The following is a 19,747-nucleotide window of genomic DNA, read 5'->3' as shown; positions in this document are numbered from 1 at the left end:
TGTGCTGATCATTAACTGTACAGATACTTGTAATTGATTTCTACTGCACAGTTCCACAATGTGATGTTAATGGTCTCTCAATGAAGATGGTTTCTTGTTTAAAACAGAAAACATAAAAAAACCAACTGCAAATTATGGATATAAAGTAGTAATTACTGTGCAATAGTCTTGCCTATAGACTCAAGGGGTCAGAGTAGATGCCAATAATATTTTTTTATCTTAAAATATTTTCTTCCTAGAAGACAATTGACATCATGTTTTTTTGGACCTCGAAGCTTCTTAATTTTAGATTGCCCTTAATATATAAGTGGATTTCCAGACCTTTTTCCCCTGCTACACAGTGTAGAATATAAAGTGGTTTTATTCCTGTTTTAAATTAGTGGCTACCAAGAGATGCAAAGCTACTCCAATTACATGTCCTTTATTCCCTTGAAACTGAGAGATCTGAGGTTTTAATCTGTGGGTTTGGTTTTAACTCTGCTGCATGATGCATTTTATGTTCATGCTACTTGTTTTAGACCAGGAGTTACTCTGAGTTTATAGATATTTTTGTAGCCTGAAAGAGTAGAATAGATGTGAGACTTCAACATTGCTAATGTTGTTCTGAATTTCTGAAAATGTAGATGTTGTTTGTGAATACAACATAGCATTTGTATAAAATAATTTTATACTAATTTAACTGGAATTATCTTTATAGGACTGCCTTTCAAATCCTTTTGCTTTCCTCAAAGTTTGAATAGCCACATATGAAAACTTTTCTCTCTATCTCTTTGGGATGGGATATGATGAGATTGAACAAAAGCTGTTAATGGGCACTTCTCTAATTAAAATGCTCTGAGAAGTGCCTTCTGCTTGATCTGGAGTTCTATACCCCAGCTGCTGCAATTCCCCATGGATTCAGGAGCTTAGCTGCAGTGGGATGTGTGTATCCAGCAGCACAAAAAAAGGCTTGGCTTTTTCAAAACAAAGCAGTTATTGTGAGTTCAATTTTGATTTCTGACAATGACTTAAGGATGAAGTGTTCTTGTGTTTTAAGTATGCTGTCCTATGGAAACCACAAGTGCAGAGCTGGGGGCAAAAAGCTTGGCATATGCAAGTCAGAAAGGCCTTGTGCTAGAGTTAAAATCATCAGCAGACTTAGGGACTGCTCATTAACATGATCATTTTTTAATTGTTTGGAAACTAACTACCAAAGGCCCCAAATCTGCCTTGTTTTTTAAAGCAGTTCCACTGAGAGCAGGTTGTCCATAAATGTCCTATTCAGTACTGTGAAATTTGCCTTTTAGAAAACAACCAAGTCCAAGCCATGAAAAAAGATGTAAGTTGTTAAGAGTGTTTAGCGAGCCAAATAGTGCACCAATCTGTGAAATCTTATTCTTAATTTCTAAAAAAAATAATATTAGTCACCTGCAAAACGTAATGCTAAATGGTGCCTGCTTCTGTATTTGGATTGTTTGGTTCCATGTGTCTTGAGGAAAGGTTAAAATTGAAATTAGTATCAGAATGAGTCAGTGTTGAAGGAATTATTTCACTTTGAGGGTGAATGAAATGTGTTCAGATTATTCAATGGTTTTAATTTCTTTGCCAATTAAAAATCATAGATTGATGTCTAAAGGGAAGCAGTGTATAAACATCACTTCAGAATTAAGTATTCCTTTTATATTCACTCCTATAGTGAATAAATTTTTCGTAGTTTTTTTTGCTATTTGTACCTTGCCTAAAATTATTAGTAGAATTTGGGCATCATATGGGTGTTCCCAAAATGACAGCAACTTGTGAGCTTATTCAAGGTAAAGGAAATCTTTTGTAGCTTTAATTGAATAATGGCTGCTAGCTGGTGCTGGAATAGCAGCACAGGTGAGCTGAATTCTTGGAAGTCCACCTTCAATTCACTTACAGATTGGTCCTGGGCAGATGTTTCAGGAACATATCTTCATTGTAAAAAAACAGTTTGCATGTTCCTACTGTGCTAAAATCACTGTGAGAAGCCTCCTCAGAATTTCAAGATCCTTTGGGATTTTCTGATATTTGACTGACAGGCAGCTTTGCAATTCGCACAGAAACGTGTTTATGTGATTAGGCAGGAGCTCTTTAGCCGCTACAGCTGAGCTGGGAGGAAGCAGAGGGCCCTGCCAATTTTGGTTTTGACACTGATGCAGTATACAGAGCTGCCAGCATTCCCAAAATGAGATCTCAAAAACTATTGAGCATTAGGTAGCTGAAGGACAGTAATGTGGGAGAGGAGACAGTGCTGGTCTGCTGCTGTTATTTCTTCTATTTATTCATTGTGAACGGCAGCTCGTGGTGCTTAGATGGGAGCTATTTGTAAATGCTCTTATTTACCTGTCCTTAACAAGAGAAGCTGGGAGAAAATAGGGTAGGCTTATCACAGCATGGCTAGAAAATAATTTATCTATCTAAATGACATTTGTGTTAGAAAGGTCATTAGAGAATAGATGATGCTGTTGGAAGCAAGTATCTCAAATATACCAAGTGGATGGCTGGAGAATACATCAGTGTCAGAGGAAGGCCAGTGAGTGAGCATGTGTTTCAGTGGGTGGACATGCAGTGACATTTTTTCTGACTTTGAACTTTGAAATGTATTCCTTATTTATGCTCAGGCCTCTACAGACCCTGGTAATACTTAGCTAAGATTTTATCTCCTGTGGAGACAAGCTCCTGTTAGTGTTCAGTGTCTCTTTCTCTGTACCACTGGATATGGATCTAACCAGGGACATCAGACCTCAGTATTTCTGAAGTTTCTGGCATTATGTGATCTTGAATTCTGTACAGTCCTGTCCTTTGTTTCCCATTCGGATATAGATGGAAAAGTAACAACAGAACAGGAACAACATTAAAACAGTTTTTGTTAGGGTACTGAGCCACCTAATTTGAAGTCATTGGATAAGTTTTAATGTAACACTCACAATGTAGAGCAGCTTGAGATATCCTGCAGCTTTGTTATGCTCTGTACCTTGGACCAGAACTGAGCTGCTCAGGGCCTGTGCCTGGTGTGTCTGAGTGCTGAGGTTTGGTTAGACAGCAGCTTCTGAAATCAGTTCTCTGAACCTGGGGCTATCAAGAGACCTCCAACTGCTGGATGACCTAGGTATGCACCAGATGGAACAAATCCAGAGGGACTTCTCTCACCTCCTATGATCAGCAATAAGTCTGTGCTTTTTGGTTTTCTATCTAGTCCTGCAGCTGATTTCTCTGTCTTGCAGAAAAGTGACAGCAGAATATTGCTGCCTACCTGGGGCCTTCTCCTGCAGACATGCAATTCTCAGTGCTCGTGCTCCCTGAGACATCTGGCATCAGGCACTCTGTGAGAGAGGCTGCTGGGTTAGTGAGCCTCTGGCACAGAGGGCATCGCTGTGTTTCTCTGCAGCGTCCTGTTCCTCGGCCTATCTGGACACGGCAGTGTTGGACTTTCTCCCACATACTGTGCCTCAGTAATGATATGAGGTTGTGGCTGTCTGCAAACTCATGAATACTTGATATAGAAAGAGGGCAGAACTATGGCCAAGGGGAGAATGGGATTTACCCAAGCTAATTCAGTATTTTCTTGCTGATTTTGCCATTTTTTTACATAAATGACTAAAACATTCAAGGACAAAGGAACCTGGTTTTGAGAGCAGGATTTGGAAGGTACAGGAAAACTCAATGTGTTCAAGTCAGCAGTGGATTTAGCCAGGCACTGATGGCAGTTCAATAACATTTGAGTCCACTTATTTGCTGTGGTGCTAAAAAGCCTCGCTGTAGGGTATAGCGCTTCCTGCTTCTGTGCTCCTGTGTGCCTGACAAAAGGAGTCAGTGCAAACCTGGCATGCTGCATTAATCAGGAGAGCCTGGTAGAGAAAATGATCCATAGCTCCCTGTTCATTCTGTGACACAGAGCCCTTATCCTCTTGCTTTGAGTTTCCAGCAGACCCTGAAGCAGCCATGCAGACATGGTTTTATTTTATTCTCAAAGGGGAAACCTGGAAGCTTTGTGATAGGTCTGTGAGAGACACCAAGCCTTCTATATAGGTTTTACACTTTACAAGACTCAGTTTGAATGAAGAATCAAAAAATATGGTGCTATGTTCTTGAAATTTTTTAATGAAGAAAAAAATCTCAAATGAGCAATACTGATGAGAATGATTTTAAAACCTTTAATTTTCCTCTGATGCTTACCTATTTTTTTATGCTGTTTTCAGTGAGAGGGTCAGCCATTAAAGTGGACAGACAAAGGGCTGCCTCTAGATTGTACCAGGAGTTAGAAAAACGTCTTTAAGAAAGAGTTTTGAATGTTATCTCTCAGTTGAAATAGCGCCAATTACAAAATTGTTACATGTAACAGCGTGCCTTGGCCAGGGAGCCACAAAATTGAAATGTACTGGGCAGATGCAGCTTAAATGGTATTTTATTTCTGTGTTTCTTTTTTCTTCTTCTTTTTGGTTTCTAACATGCAAACCCCTCTGTATGGGTTGCATATATACATACCATGTCCTAATGCAAACCCACTTACCTTTGAGTGCTGTGTACAGTTATCTCTGCTACATTTGTTAATTACCAGAGTCCTATGTAACTGTTTCCTCCCTTAATATTTGCTCTCTTCAGTCACTCTTCCTTTATTTGATGCTGCAGGGGTTTATTGCAGCATAATTATTTCCATGGTAACAGGCTGTAATTCCATAAACAGAAGATTGAGTTTGTTATATGATCAGGAAGCAGCTGGAGAGCCATAAAAGGCTGATTTTTCAGCAATGCTGAAATCCTGCAATCCTTATTGATATATTAATGCAATCAGCTGAATTTCTTTCTGCCTTTGCAAATCCTCCCCTCAACGGAAAGGCACATAACACAGTATTGAAATTCAAAGGTGTGTAAATTGAAATGTCAGGGGCAGAATTTTCCCCCATTCTTCTAAGAATTGAAATGAAGGGGTTTTTTGAACATGTTTTGGGAAGAGAGGGATTCTATGCTCCGAAGCATAGAATTAGCAGAGGCAGAACACAAATTAATTGTAGATCTTCAGTTTATTGTGGGAGGATGTTATTTTCATTACTTTCCTCATTACTCTCTAGTTCTTCTCTGTATATTTTAATGGATTTACATCAGTTATTGTTTTGAGAAGGGCATTCTGTCCTTTGAACAGTCTCTCAAAAACATTCACAGAAATTTCCTAGGTGTTCTCCTTAGAAAGAAATTAAATTTGGTTTGTGTGTTAAAAAAAAAAAAAAGATAATTCAATACTTATGTTGGCTAAGCTCAAGGAATTGAGAACAGCCTAAAGCTCACATCCTCATTTTCATCCTAATCAATGAGCTTCTAACACATGTCCTCTAGCTAAATGAAACTCTGAATGGAACCTCATCTACCCCGCAGACTAGCAAAACTCAAGCCTCTACTTTAAAGAAGCCATAAAAATAATTTGATTGGAAAGCCAAGAAATCTCAAGTAAAGGACATTGTGCTTAGACCAGAGTATACCAGATAACTGAATTACAGAAGAACAAAAAACCACAACCCTACAAACACAGCAAACTCCACGAGCTATGGTTAACTCTCCATGGCAAAAGTAGATCAGGCTGATCAGCTTTTAATGCACATCCAGCCCATTTCAAATGCCTAATAAATTTCAGGAGATTTTTTCCTAGCCCAGAGAGAGAAAAGAATAGAGATGTTTTCTGTATACAGTCAAAAGATACTTGTGTGACTGCAAAGCTTCCCAGTGGGTGAGGAAGGACAGTCAATTGCTGTTGCAGAGATCTGTAGCTTTCTAGCAGGAGAATTATGGTGAGAAGCCTAGAGAAATGAGGCTGTTCATGGAAATAGCAGATTCTTTAGTACAACATTCAGCAGAATTTGAATGCTGTCCCATGGTTTTGAGATCATAAATCAGCGATTACATAATTTTCTGAATTTTCACCCTGTGGTGTTACCTAGCACAGAAACGCAGGAGGGTGCTTGATGCTCTCTGTCATTTTGCTGGACTAAGCAGGCAGACTGGGTGATGGCACAGCTGGGAATCCTGACACCAAATCAGGCCTCTAGTTCTTGGAACAGCTCCCATGTAAACACTGGGGATGGATCACAAATGGGGACTGCTGGGGATTCTCTAACTGTTAAAGCAGTGGTGATCAAGCTTGGAGAGAGTAAGCTGACTCCAGAAGTTTCCATTTGCTCTAATTACCATTATTTTCAAAGTGCTTTTATTTGGAGATGTAAAAAAGGAGGCCGAGAACCCATAAAACTCCTAAACCCAGTGAGTGGCTCAGCTCCTCTGTTCCAGCTGGCAGAAGCAGTGTGGGGCTCTGGTCTCCTTGGTGTGTCTGTGCTGTTCTAAGCCTCTGTGGAGGTCTGAGCTGATAGGGTTGGAACCCAGTGTGCCTGAGCTGGGATTCCCTGTCCTGCTGGATACCTGCTTCTCTCTGTCTGCAGGTATCCAGGCAGTGTCGCTGTTCCCTGGCAGTGTTCAGTCATGGCAGAGATGAGGTGACAATGCCCTGCTGGCCCTGGGGCAGCTCGGAGGCCAGAGCAGCCCATGGTGCCCCATGGCTGAGCTCCAGTAGCACTCCAGCACTCTGTGGGTGGGATCATGAGTGCTCCTAGCAGAGCCTCATAAGTCTTGTAGGTGAGAGCTCTAGTTTCCAATTGCTCTCCAGGGCATTGTTTTACACTTTCATTGCTGTTATAGAATTGGCTGTGCAAATAGCAGACAAATAAAAAACATGATTTGGTCTTAGTTTTGATTGTGTGCATTTATATGTACAAACTTGAGTTGCAATTGGTTCTGGCTTTAGGTCTCTGAGAAAGCTTTTGCTGTGATCTTTTTGTGCTGCAATTTGGAGAGACCAATGCTGATTTTGCATTTTCTCACCTGGCATTTGTCTGGAGTAAGAGCCAGAAGCCAGTTTATAGGTCTCAAAGCAGTATGGGTGTAGATTTAGAGGAGCTCCATGTGAGATGCTAATTCATGGATGAGCTTCAGATGAAAAGAACTTCAAAAGTTTATGTTGTCTTCTTTTGGTGCTACAAAGTTGTTTTTGGTGAAAAATGGTGGAAGAGTAGGGATGGCAAAGACCTAGTGAATTATTCAGTAAATTTTCCTAATAAAGCCTTGCTTGTTTCTTCTTTCTTCCTTATACTTCCATTTCTACTCTCCAATCCAGACTAACTTTGATATCCACTGCTTCCTTAAGGTTATTATTTGCAGCCTGTCACACTCTCTCCAAGAAGAAAATAGTACTTTTGTGGTCAAGGCACAAGACTGGGGCTCAAGAGGTTTAATTTTTGTTTCTTGACTCTGCATTAGGCTTTGTGACTGGGCTCAGAAGCCTGCTGCTGACCAGGAAACATGAGGCTCTCTTGCTTCCTTCTCATCTATATTTCAAAGTTGTTTAGTCAGGACCTTCTCTTCCTTTTACATTTAGTTGAATTTTTCCTTTTTTTTGTATTTTTCTCATTCATTTGGAAGTGAAGTGAATTAAGAAAGACATCCTATTTTGCAGAAAAAAAAATGCTTCAGAGGCATTTTAAAGCGGGATTTATTTTGTTATAATCAGTCCTAAATAGTAGTAAATCTCTTGCAAAGCAGAAAACACTAGTTTCCTACAAATATTAGGGAAAATGATTTTCTGGACTTTCTTGATCTTGCCATAGGTTCTGCAGTTTAAAATATCATTAACCTAGAAGAGCTGACACTCTCACCTGTGAATGTGATTCTGCAGAGGCTTTTTGTATGGCAGAAATTCTGCTCTTACAGCGCCAGATTTTCTCCCTGAGGTGCTTTTTTTTTTTTCTGCACACTCATTTTTGATGTTATTTTGTGCTAAGAAACTACTGAGTTTTATGATGAGATTGTACAGTAAAGCCCAGCTGCAGCTTTATGGGAGCAGAGGTTTAAGGGAAGGTTTGCATGGGAGTCATTTCTTGAAGTAAATTCAGTGGTTGGATGTGAAAAAGCCTTCTTTTCTTCTAGAGAAAAATCTGAATTAAAGCATTTGTGCTCAAGCTGAATTATTCTAAAATTATATATATATGTGGGGGTCTATCTGTTTAATGCTGACGGTTAAAACCGCCAGTTTGTTTCATACACAAATCTTTCAGTTTTGACCATATTTGGACATGTACATTTTGCATATAAAGTAGAGTTCTGTACTGTGTGTAGTGCTGAACCAACAATACTGATGGTTTCAAAGGAGTTTATACATCTACTAGCTAGAACTTTATAGAAAAGACCCATTGTTTTAAAAGAAGAAAGAACAATTTCTCAAGACACATCTACAAATCAGCTGTTTGTTTTATTGGGCTGGGTTGCAATGGGTTGGTTGTGCCTCTGAGAAACCCATTAATAAACCTTTGGCACAGAAAACCTTGAGAGAAGGTAAAGAAGAAGATAAAATTTGTCTGCCTACCTGAAAAGTTATAATTTTTTTTTTTTTTCATTCCTGGTTCCCTCTGGTGAGTTCATAAAGGAATAGAAATAGTGAAATTGTCTCAGAACTGGAGTAGTATTTTGTATCTATCAATTATGGTACAGACCAATTAATACAAGGTGTGTTGATTGCAATCTTTTCTTTAAAGTACTAAATAAAGGAGAGCAACTAGGAAATTCAGATTCCTCACAAGAAAGATGTGCTGTGCTTTTAAAACAAAAACTGCCTTTGGTTTTATGGAATTAGTGTTCCTGGGAGTACTCATTCCATACTTCTCAAGGTCTTTTACCAGGAACTGCAGTAGGAGAAAACCTTGGAGGCAAGTAGTGATATGGCCAGTCAGGTCTCAGCAGATGGTATTCTAATGCTGTATCCAAAAAATACAAGTTCAAAATAAATGTTGTGTTGACAGGAACACAATGTACAGAATAAGAACCACAATGAAATACACATTTATAACCTGAGACATAATCTGATAGACTGTGAAAGAGCAAATACTTTTGAGAGTTATTGAAGGAAAACACTATTAGCTTAAATTTCCACCCCTCTTTGAAGTTAGTACCGTTAGGCCAACACTGGGGATTCGTATAAATTACATTTTCAAATTTGATATAGAATATCAGCTTTCATGGCGAGATCTGATCCGTTCATTGCCTTCAGTCTGGATTGTCAACACTTGTGAGTGTGGGCTGGTGCTGACACTGCTGCTGTCAACAGCCCCACTCCACTGCCTCCTGCAGTTTTCTGCCTTCTGCCTGGGATGTCAGAAGCACTTTATTGATTGTGCATTGGGAAACTTAATCCGGTTAAATGGATATGTCCTCACACAAAACAAGTGGTAGCTTAAGGTGAGAGTAGCAAAGCTGGTGCTGGTAGAGAGAGATGGAGGAAAAGTGGAAGCAAAGCCTGCCTGTTCAAACAGGACAGGTTACTTTTAACTCTTATGGGAACACTGGAGAAAAAATCCTTAATAATACGGTGCTCTCTCCATTTCCTCATGTTTTTGAATGAGACAAGATTCCTTTTGAAAGATAAAGATTTAAAAGTTTCCTTTTGTGATGCACAATTTTCTTGTATCAATGTTTGGGTGAGAGGATGAAATCTAGGGGACTCTAATATACAGGGAATGATGCAAACTGCTGACCCTTTATGTCCTTGTAGTCTGAATTCTTTGAAAGAAATCCAGTGTTCATTTGGCAATGGTCTTTGTGGCAGAATCTCCTTTTGTGGAGGACAGTTTTGAGAAATTTGCAAGAAATGAAACATAAAAATTGATGCATAAGAAGTGTTGCTACAAATTCCTTATTATGAAACTCTAAAATGCTTATAATATTTGACAGTTGTATTTATAAAAAGCAGAAGGAAAAGACTAAACCACACTAAGTCAGGTAATGAAAATAACTATTAAAATGGGTTCAGGTAAGATCGAGTGTCCTTTGTAGTCCTACGGCTGGTTCTTGTACTTGATGGCTCACCAAATGCAGTCTGTTTAGTAAAGGACTCTCAGGCCTTTTGTGGTGCTCTTAAAATCACTCTGTCAACACAGTAACCATAGATTTTTGTGTAGTTTGTGTCTTGAAAACTGAACCAGAAATTTAATCCCTTTCAATTGCCTATGTGAGCAGAATAGGCTCTGCAGCACTGAGTGGTATGCTCTGAGTATGCAGACTCCCTGAAACTCCTGCTTCACAGAGTGGGAACAGGAAATTCCTGCATCCTTGGAAGGTGTTCTCATGAAGTTTCTCTACCTGTTCAGCACTGGACATTCTTTGTGCACAAAGCATTTTTAGTCACATAATATCACTGGTCATTGGTTTTACCCCACCTCTTTTTCCACACTCTTCATTCATCCCTTGTTGAGTGAAGTGAGCAAATATAGCAATTAAAAAGGGATTATAGTACTGGAATTCTGGGAAATACATGCCTGAATTAATAATTTTTGCTTTTGTGGGACACTTAATCTTTAAAGATTGGGTAATTCTCTGCATGAAAACCTTTTAATTTTTTTTCCCCAGCGTTTGACACGATTTGGTCAAATCTGAAGATTTCTTTGGAGCTCTGAGCAGTGTTTTCTTCCGAATTGTAAATGGCAAGCTTAATGTTTTCTAAGTTGCAGATTTCCCACCCTTTCATGTCTGCTTATGCAGGATTTGGGGCAATGTTTACATTGTGGTGTGTTCTTGGTGGCTGTTGCAGGTAACGGCAAGCGCGTGCAGTGGCTGCGGGGCAAGGACGGTGAGGTCTGGGTCTGGGTGATGGGAGAAGCCCCGGGGGACAAACCCTACGAGCAGATCTCGGAGGAGCTCATAGCAGAGCGGGCCAGGCTGCAGGCACAGAAGGAGGCAGAAGAGCTATGGTGAGGATTTAAGAATCTGAGTTCAGGGTCTACTTGGCATAATGGGAGTCATGACCTTGTAGAAAGGTGGGAGGTAATGGTGGGTAAAACTGGTAAGTATGTTTTGTGAACTTTTGCTTTCATTTGTCTTTTCAGGTTTTCAGCATGTTAAAAATGTCATTTTGCTTTTATTGAATACTGAAAGCCAAAAATCCTATTTGCAAAAAAAAGAGGTGCCAACTTTTTTCTCTCAGGAATTTAGCTAAACCATTGACCAGCCTGCAAATAAAGAAAAATGAAGCAGTCTGGTTTTGAGATGATTAAATTATATATGTTTGTTATGTCACACTTCTGAGCCCACAATGGGGGTTTAGTACATAAAATCCTTTTTGAAATTGGTTTTATTTGCAATTTGCTTGTATTAATTTCTATTCCAGCAGTTCAAAACTCATTATACAAAATGCCATGTGGCTGTTTCTAGCAGGGCCTCTTCCAGGTTTGGGGGAGATTCAAAAGTGTTTTGATGATTGATATTGTTAGAAATTCGGCCACCTGCCTCACACACTTCCCTTTCTAGTGCAGCACTGAAAAGTGACTCTTTAATATCAGGTTATTCTATGTTATCATTTTTCATATGAGATTATTCTTGCTTTGAGTGCTTGCATATTTAAGCAGGGATTGAAACCTTCAACCTGTGCTCTGAATTCCTCTTACATTGTCAGTAGTGATAAACAACCCAGCATAAGAATTTGGGAGACATTTGTACTAGTATTTGAAAGACAGTAAATTCCCAACCATGCTTTGCTAGACTAATAGGAAAATATCAGGTATGACTTAATGACATCCAAGAATTACTTTTTAACTTGGAACTGCTATTTTAATTAATAATTTAATCAAAAATTGTAAACTGTCTCTGCGTTCTGGATGGTTCCTTCAAATATGATTTGTGGTAGGTCTCTTGTTAAATACATTTTAATTCTTTGCTTGCATCTTTCCATGAAGCCTTACGCTAATTATTTATTGCAACCAGTAAGTATTGATCTTCAGTTTAAGAAAATTAGCGCATTATATTTTTGTTTTCACATCCTTTTCTGAAGGAGACAAAAGGAAGCTGAAATAACAAAGAAATTCCGTGATGCTATGGCTCAAGAAAAAGCCAGAATAGTGGCAGAAAAATGGAAAATAGAAATGGAGGACCGGAAAGCAGCCAAACTGGAGGAAGAAAAAATTCAAGAGGAACTGAAGGTTTGCATTGAGAAATTTAGGGGTTTTTTTATGGTGTTTTCATATAGATTCACAGTTCTTGTCACCTTCAGTGCATGCTTATTAATAAGCTTTAAAATCCAGAGTTGTAATTTTTCGTTCTGGAAGATACAGATAGCTACATGGTGTTCAGCAGAACAGCTGGGTGAGCGATGAGAAAAAATTACAGGTCTCATTCAGAAGTGCCAGAACAATCAAACTGGTTATTCAGCTCACACATTAACAGAATTGTTCAGTCAGCTGTGCTGGATGAATCATCCCGGGGAAAAAAAATGTACAATTGGGAAAGATCTCATTTTAAGTTAGTTTGCTTGAATGTATTCTGTGTATTTTGGATGAGTTTGTTCACATAATGAACTTCAAAACTGTGTCACTACTTCCTTCAAAATAACAAGGGGTGGATCCTTCTCCTACTCAATATATGGGAAAAGTCCAGTTGGCTTTTCTGGGAGAAGTAAATATGCTTGATTTTTATTGACTTTACAATGAACTTTCTATGAGCTCAGTTACAATATTTTAGTGTTTGTTGGAAATAATATTTTTTTACATTTTCTAGTTGAAAACAGCAATTTCAAAACTAAATTGGAAACACATCTGTCCACCCTTTTCATATTACTTGATAAAAATAAAACCTTGTTTAAAAATGAGGAAGTGAAATATAATGGGTTCATGCAGAGAAGTCATGACAGTCCTCTGAGACTAGGATGTGCATGCTGGGACAGCACACAATTGATGAGGCTGAGTTTCCATGGAGAAAGACTGTAGAAAATCTGACTCTGAGGATCCAGTAACTTCCATCCACCCTCCTTTGCCCTGATGACAACTCGCTGTGTCTCTTCTTCCTTTCCTGGTGCAGTGATTTAAGGTATGGAAAGAAGGGATAGACTTTTCCCATTGCCCCTTTGTGATGGGAGGAATGCTGAAAACTTACTGTTGAATTTATGTGGTTTGATTGCAAATAGCAAATTTCTTATCACTCTGTAGACTGTGGGCCTGGGATTTGAGGTGATTGTGGAGCACAAAGCCAGGGCAGTTCCTGCAGAGAAGGCTGCATAGAGTTGCTGATTTACCTTTCCACAATTAATTTGAATTCACAGGAAAGAATGGGACCTTTGAAATATGATGTCAATGAGTAATGAAAGTATACCTTTCTGCTTTATTAATGTATGAATAATGAGCAGAGAAACTAATTAAACACTCTTTCCTCTGCTCTCTGGAAAGTAAAGCCCTCTTGAACAAAGGCTGACAGTGTTCACTTATGTCTATGTGGCTGACTCACAGGACACTTAAAGGGGAAAATGTCCACAAGCTCAATGTTACTGTTCTGTTTCAAAGAGACTTTTTCAAAGAGTAGAGTGAGCAGTGGCCAGTATTCATTAGTTTCCCCTAATATTTCTATTAGGGGAAACTAGTTGTTCAGTTGTTGGTAAAATTAAAAGGAATGGCACTAAATTCTGCTCATGTTCATATTGATGGAAAGGTAATGTCACAGTGATCACAGTGATCTGTTTCCACTGTTTCCCAGGACATGAGCAGGTTGTTCCTACCATGAACAGCTTCATCCAGCTGTTCGTGGTAGGAGCACTGCTGGAAGTGGGATGGGATTATGGTTCAGTTTCTACTTTGAATTTCAAATACTTAACTTTGACTGGGATTTCTCTACCTCTCTTCCTAAAGCTGCTAACTTATTTGTTCTGCTAAGGAAGTAGAAACCCTTTTTTTCCCAATGGTTTCTATTAAATCAAGCATTTGAAGATAGAATTTGCAAAAATTTAAATAAATGGACCAAAGTTTTCAAAACAAGACCCACCTGAAAAGAACTCCTAACTTAAAGAATTAGTTTGGAAACCAGATATGATGCAGTGATTGTTTCTTTAAATGCCCTTTATCAAGTGTTCCCCATAATTTCCTGCATTAATCCAACAACAGAATCTAATTCCACTTTCAGCATAGGCTCTTCAATTAGGTCTATAGTCTGAGATCTGCTGGGAGAGACTTGGTCTGGCATAGGGTTCCACCAGTAGAAATACAAATGCAGGATTGATTGGTACTTTGACACCACTCCTTTGCTACTCAGAAAAGCTTTTTATCTGTGTACCTCTTGTACATTGTGCATGGTATATAGACGGGGATAAAAGTTGTGTTTCTGGTGTCCATGTCCAACTAGAAGGAAGGAATACAACTAAGGTACAGGGAAAATGGTGAGTTAATCTTCTGACAGAAGATTGATTGAAGAAGAAGTAATTGACAGATTGAAGAAAAGGGTGTGGAATTTGATGTAGATCTGTAAGCAAGCTTGCTTCAACAGATTTAAAATATTTAACACACTGGTAATCATCCTTCAGTGATGATGACCAGACCATGTCTAAAGAGGTCTCCAGACTGAGGTATGGAAAGTCCAGTCTCTGCTAATGTTTCATCCTCTTGAAGCAGTTTGACTTGGGAAATTGAAACTGTCTCCTTTCTGCTGGCATGTTTAATTTCTAACTATATTGTGTCACAAAAACTTGTTTTTAAGATGCTTTTATCCCTCTTGACCAATCATGGAACGTTAGGGCTGTCTGCACTAGATAAATGATATCTTACATATCAAAGTGAGGGTTGATCCCTATTTCCTTTTCCAACACTATTCCAAAAGTATTGCTTTCCTTGGAGTTTCTAAGCAGAATTGCCTTTAATTTATGATGCTAGAATATAAATGTTGACTATTCTATTTTTTCAGTTTAAGGACAGCTATTCTTTCACGCACCTATTGCAAAGGACAAATAAGAGAGCCAATTACTATCATTAATCTTTTTGCTAATTCACAAAGGCTATGAGCTCACAGGCATAATTTTCTACGCTTATCAGTAGCTGTCATTAAGAGTCTGAACAATGTGCAGAGCTAAGGCAAATTGAAGATGTGAGTGTCATCCAGCCAGGGGTGGGTATCCTTCAGCTACATTTAGAAATAAAAGAGATCTCTCGGTTCAGTCTTCATGTGGTCTACATAAAGCAGGAGAATATTAATAGTAAAGTACTCTCATTATGACAACATCAGATAGCTGCCAAATTTAATAATATAAGCACAGTTGACAGCAGAGCTAGATTGCTTCTTAAAAATTCCCTGGGAGATGAAATGTGTCTCATCAAAGAAGATAGGTTCAGAGAACAGAACAATTAGTGCTTCTGTTCAGGAAATATCTAATTAACCTCATGCTCAGTAGAAAGAATACACTTTCTATTGAGCTTGGATAAGCTTTCAACACATGCCTGAATGCTTTACTGTGCCCCCAAGTGCTGTGGACCTGATTCTTCAGAAAATTGGTGCCAGATGTAGAGTTTAGGAATACGGTGAACTGTCAGCATTGCCATTTGGAGTACTATGGGCTTCTTATGATAGAGCAGTGAGCATTCTGTCTTGATCTGAAAAAACTCTTGTCTCCAAGTAAACGTCAAGCACTGTTATCTCCAAGTGCAAATAAGCTGTAAGTTCAGCTCTGTGCTTTGCTGTGCCAAGAAAACATTGAGCTCTTTCCCAAAGACAGCATATTTATAATCTAGGAATATGACAACAGCTTCTTGCTGGGGTTCAGCACCCAATTCATTCTGAAAGTGCCTTAGTTGAGTTATTTCAGTGGCAACTGCAAGAATTCATTTTACTTCCTTTTGGGTCACCACAATTCAGTAATTCTTTTTTTTTCCTATGCTATTGTCTCTTGAACAATGTTGTAAACGAGGAAACTGTTAGTTTTGGTTGGGAACTGGGTCTTCAGGTTTTCTCTATCCTACTTGTAACTGATATTAATTTTGAAGGAAAGTATCTTCCTCAGTGACATCAGTAATGATTGTGCTTCTGGAGCCACTGTCTTCAGTCTGGATTGCTGGTAAAAACTAGCAAAGCTCAGGTGTTTTCCATGGGTAAATGGCAAAATCTGAGCCACTAATGAGGGTAGCTTACATGTTAGGCATTCAAGCTGTGAAGTCTCTAAGGTCCAGAGACAAGCTTTAGGTAGATGGTCACTGGATCTATGGCAAATTGCTCGAGTAGAGCCTATTCCAGCATGTGCAGTAAATGTCAGATCTCTCCCATCCAGGAACAGTCCTTAGCTTTGCTTTCCACCTTATGGAACGCAGGGTCTTTGTGATCAGAATAGGCTGATACATCTTTGTATGAGATGTGTGAGTAGCATGTCCTGGGACACACCCATGGCAGAAATTTCGTAGCTTCTGCATAAAGCTTGAGTGCAGTTCATACATTTGTCTCTGTGCAAATACATGCACAGTGAAGTGATGCAAAGCCTGTGTTCCTTTTGAGACACTGGTAGTGGAGAAAAAAATAATGCCTCTACACTTTCTTTTCTGAAGCAAGTGAGAGAATTTTCTCAGAAAAAGTCTGGAAGGGAGTTGGACATATTTATGCCTTTACTCAGAGCTCTGTTGGCACCTGTCAGATGGGTCTGGAGAGATGTCTGATCTCTGAACTCAGCTGGCTGTGTCAGCTTGCTGAGAGCTGCCTGAGCTGCAGCTGGTGACCCTGGGGTTTCCAGATTTCCTTCCTCAGAGCAGGGAGTCCCTAAGGGCTCTCAGCTGTGTTTTAGGTGGCTTGACTCTCTTGACTGGCCCAGGTGGTTGCTGAGTGGGCTCAGGTTTGTTGCAGCTGTAGTGCATCTGGCTGGCTGCAGCTATCAGGGCTGCCAAAGACACTTCCTGCCAGCCTGAAGCCCTGAGAGAATCCCAGGTAGTATTTGCTTCAGAGGGCTGTTGTAATAAGCACACCTTGTGGGTTTTGCCCTGAGAAGGAGGAGAGTGGTCATTCAGCTGCCCTGAAACCTGTAAGACTCCCCAGAAAGATCCCGAGAGCTGTGGCAGCCAGAAGCCAAATTTTCCTCTGTGAAAAACCTCACTGCTCTATTTTACCTATTCCTCAGTATATTTTTTAAATCTTTCTGCAGCAAAAACTAAATGATGACCTAATCTCCTCTCATCTGCCTTGGACTAAAACATTAAAACTTAACCATGGGTAATATTAAATATTATTTAGAGCTGCTCATAGTAAAGCTATCGAACATAGTGAGATACACATAGACAAGTTTGTGTAAGTTCTCAACTGCGAGAGGATATATAAGAATGTTCAAATTCTCCAGTGGACTAAAGGCTGGAGAGGATTACTGCTGCCTGTCAAATTGCCAGTGTGATTTGTTTCAGCAGCTTGGTATTTCTCAACAATTTGCAACTCTGAACTGAATTGTCACTTCCTAATTATTTTGGCAGAGCTAAAAGGGTCAGGCAAAGAGTACAGTCTCTTTCAACTGTCAGGCTGAAAGGATTGAAGTTTGTAGGTATTACAGCTCTTCACTCCCAGCTCTGATGTGCAGGATGAGATTCCTGGGGAGAAGCAGACAAACTGCTTGCTGTATTCTTCCAGTGGAGTAAATGTGAAAAGTTCAACTGTTGTTAATTTTAAATATAAATGCACACTGTTTAGTCGTACTTGACAAAAGGATGACTGTTTTTTTCCTGTGTCATACCAGCAAGGATTGTTTCTTCTCACACACACCTTGAGGGAGTTGAGCAATATACCTGCACATCTATGCACTAATTTAATAGATATAAGTTAGATCTCCTCTTTCTGTAAAAAGGAAAATTATGCAAAAATGTTTTGGTGAATTCAGAATCAAGTGCCCATGTTAAGCTTTTGTTATCTCTTCTTTGATTTAAATCTCCTTTCCAGTTAAAAAGGAAGTATTTTCTTTGTTGACATTGTTGTCTTCCATTAAGAAGGCAAACTCTACCTGAATTCTAGTTTTTGGTGTTGTGTGGGGGTGCTTTTTGTTTGTTTTTCTTAGACCCTTTAATCTTTTTACTATAAATGTTTCAACAACAGCTACGTTAAAAAACGAGCTCAAACTTAAAACAAAAGTCTTGTGTGATTCAGAGAAACTGCAGTGAGATATTGATTTTTCCCCCTCCTCTATTTTAAGTTTACCTTGTGGTTTAAGATGTTGAATAGAAAATATTCTGATAACCCAGGATTGCTTCTGTGTCTGTCCATCTTCCTGGAGGATAGACTGAATGTATTGAATTTTTTTAGGTAGTGAAGCTAAGTGAATAAATATTCTCCTCATAAGAATAAACAGTTGATCTCATATTTTTTCAAGAAGAGAATAGAACCATTTACTTGCAGCTAAAATGTTCAGTCCTCAATTCTACAGAGATATTAAAAAAGATAATTTTTTTTTTCTGTGAAAGCTGCTTGGCTTTGAAATTAGCATTGTCTAAAAGCATTCACTTCTCAAAATTACTGAACTGTCCACTCAGCTCATGTTTTTAGGAGCCAGGAAATAACAATGGAAAGATGATACTAGAAATATTCCAAGATAGTAGCATTAGAAATGACTGAAGAATACTAGGCTTTTATTTCTTAGAGATATTAAGAGCAGTCTAATGTATTGTTCACAGAACAATTTAACATTAAGGGCTGGATCCTTAACCTTCACCCTAGAAATTTCATAGGATTAACATTTTGTAACAATCTCCTTGGGCTTCTGGTACTTATAGTTTAGGTCAGGTAACTAGGATAGTGATTCACGGTGATTTTACGAAGGGATTTATAAAAAAATTCTTCCATGTAAGTTTGTTACCGGTAAGGGTATAGTGCTGGCTCCATTATAAAATAAATAGAAACTGTTTTTATTTGTAATTCAAGTCATTTCAATAGTATGAATAACACTGAATAATGAAGTTCAGTTTTCATTTTTTTGTGGGCTTCCATTAAACTATATGATTTAAATCTACTTCTTTACTACCTAAGGGATTCAGGAAAACTCATTGGAAAACAGATACAGATTCCTAGTTCTGCATTAATTAAGCTCCTATGTTATTGATAATGTGAACTGAAGAAGCAATCTTTCTCAGATTTCAATCTCTTTTAAGGCTTTCTTGGAAGGGAACTTTTTTGGCATGTTGCTCTTAGCTACATTTTACAAAGTGACTGTTATGTGCTGAAGGATCTGCCTTTTCATCCAGAATGTAGTGATCTTAATTTTTGGAAAATAATGTTCCCTGTGCTGGTTATGATGACACACTAGGACAGTTGCTAAACCAAGAACAGCAATAAATGAGTTCCTGAATTCTAAGGTTCTGTGTATGATGTGTGTAGTGCTCAAAGGCAGCAGTATCTTAAATGGGGGTACACATGGACTTAAAGCAAGCTTTGCTTACAGCCTGGAGAATAGCACAGGTTTTGGTGCCATGTGATGAAATGTTTTCTGTACAGTTTTCAGATCTTAGATGCTTACCTGTTCCTCATTCCTTTGATACCTGTGGTCTCAAAATGTACCCTCCTCAGGAATTCCCAGGAGGTGGGAAAATTCAGTGATGCCACTTGTGAGAGGTGAGAAGCCCAAAGTTAGAAGAGATAGTGATTTGTCCAGAATAATGCAGCTTCTTTGAGATAAGAAGCAACTGAAGCAGTGTCTCAACTTTTGGCACATTCTTCCTCTTTAGTCACTTGTGGCTTACTTCATTTTCTCTAGAAAAGAGAAGAAGAGGAGAGACAGAAAGGTGAGGAACTAATCAGACAGCAGGAAGAAATCCGGGCAAAGGAGCTGTACCTGAGCCTCAAGCAAGCTCAGCAGCACAGTCAGCACAGCGACGATGACCAGGAGTGGGAAGAACAGTGTGAGTAAAACTGCCTTCACAGCACTCATGTATTTCTGAAAGCAGATAAAAGAACACTTGCACAA

The 19,747-nt window shown here is 39.0% G+C and overlaps 1 protein-coding gene across 3 annotated transcripts in view; it reads left to right on the top strand.

The window, feature by feature from the left end:
• Positions 1–19,747, top strand: part of SH2D4B (SH2 domain containing 4B) — a 55,672-nt gene that overhangs the window by 2,303 nt on the left and 33,622 nt on the right. For 2 of the 3 annotated variants that reach the window (XM_009087514.3, XM_009087513.3), the window contains exons 2-4: positions 10,619–10,778; positions 11,855–12,002; positions 19,538–19,682. In XM_009087514.3, coding sequence (XP_009085762.1) covers positions 10,619–10,778; positions 11,855–12,002; positions 19,538–19,682 — 453 coding nt within the window. Of the gene's footprint in view, positions 1–6,599; positions 6,615–10,618; positions 10,779–11,854; positions 12,003–19,537; positions 19,683–19,747 lie in introns of all 3 variants that reach the window. The other variant, XM_050976466.1, reaches the window with a different exon arrangement.

Source organism: Serinus canaria, chromosome 6 (genome assembly GCF_022539315.1).
Source record: "Serinus canaria isolate serCan28SL12 chromosome 6, serCan2020, whole genome shotgun sequence".
In the NCBI taxonomy this organism is placed as follows: Eukaryota; Metazoa; Chordata; class Aves; order Passeriformes; family Fringillidae; genus Serinus; species Serinus canaria.
Note: the sequence above shows the minus strand (reverse complement) of the source record. Positions and strands in the feature narration are given on the sequence as shown.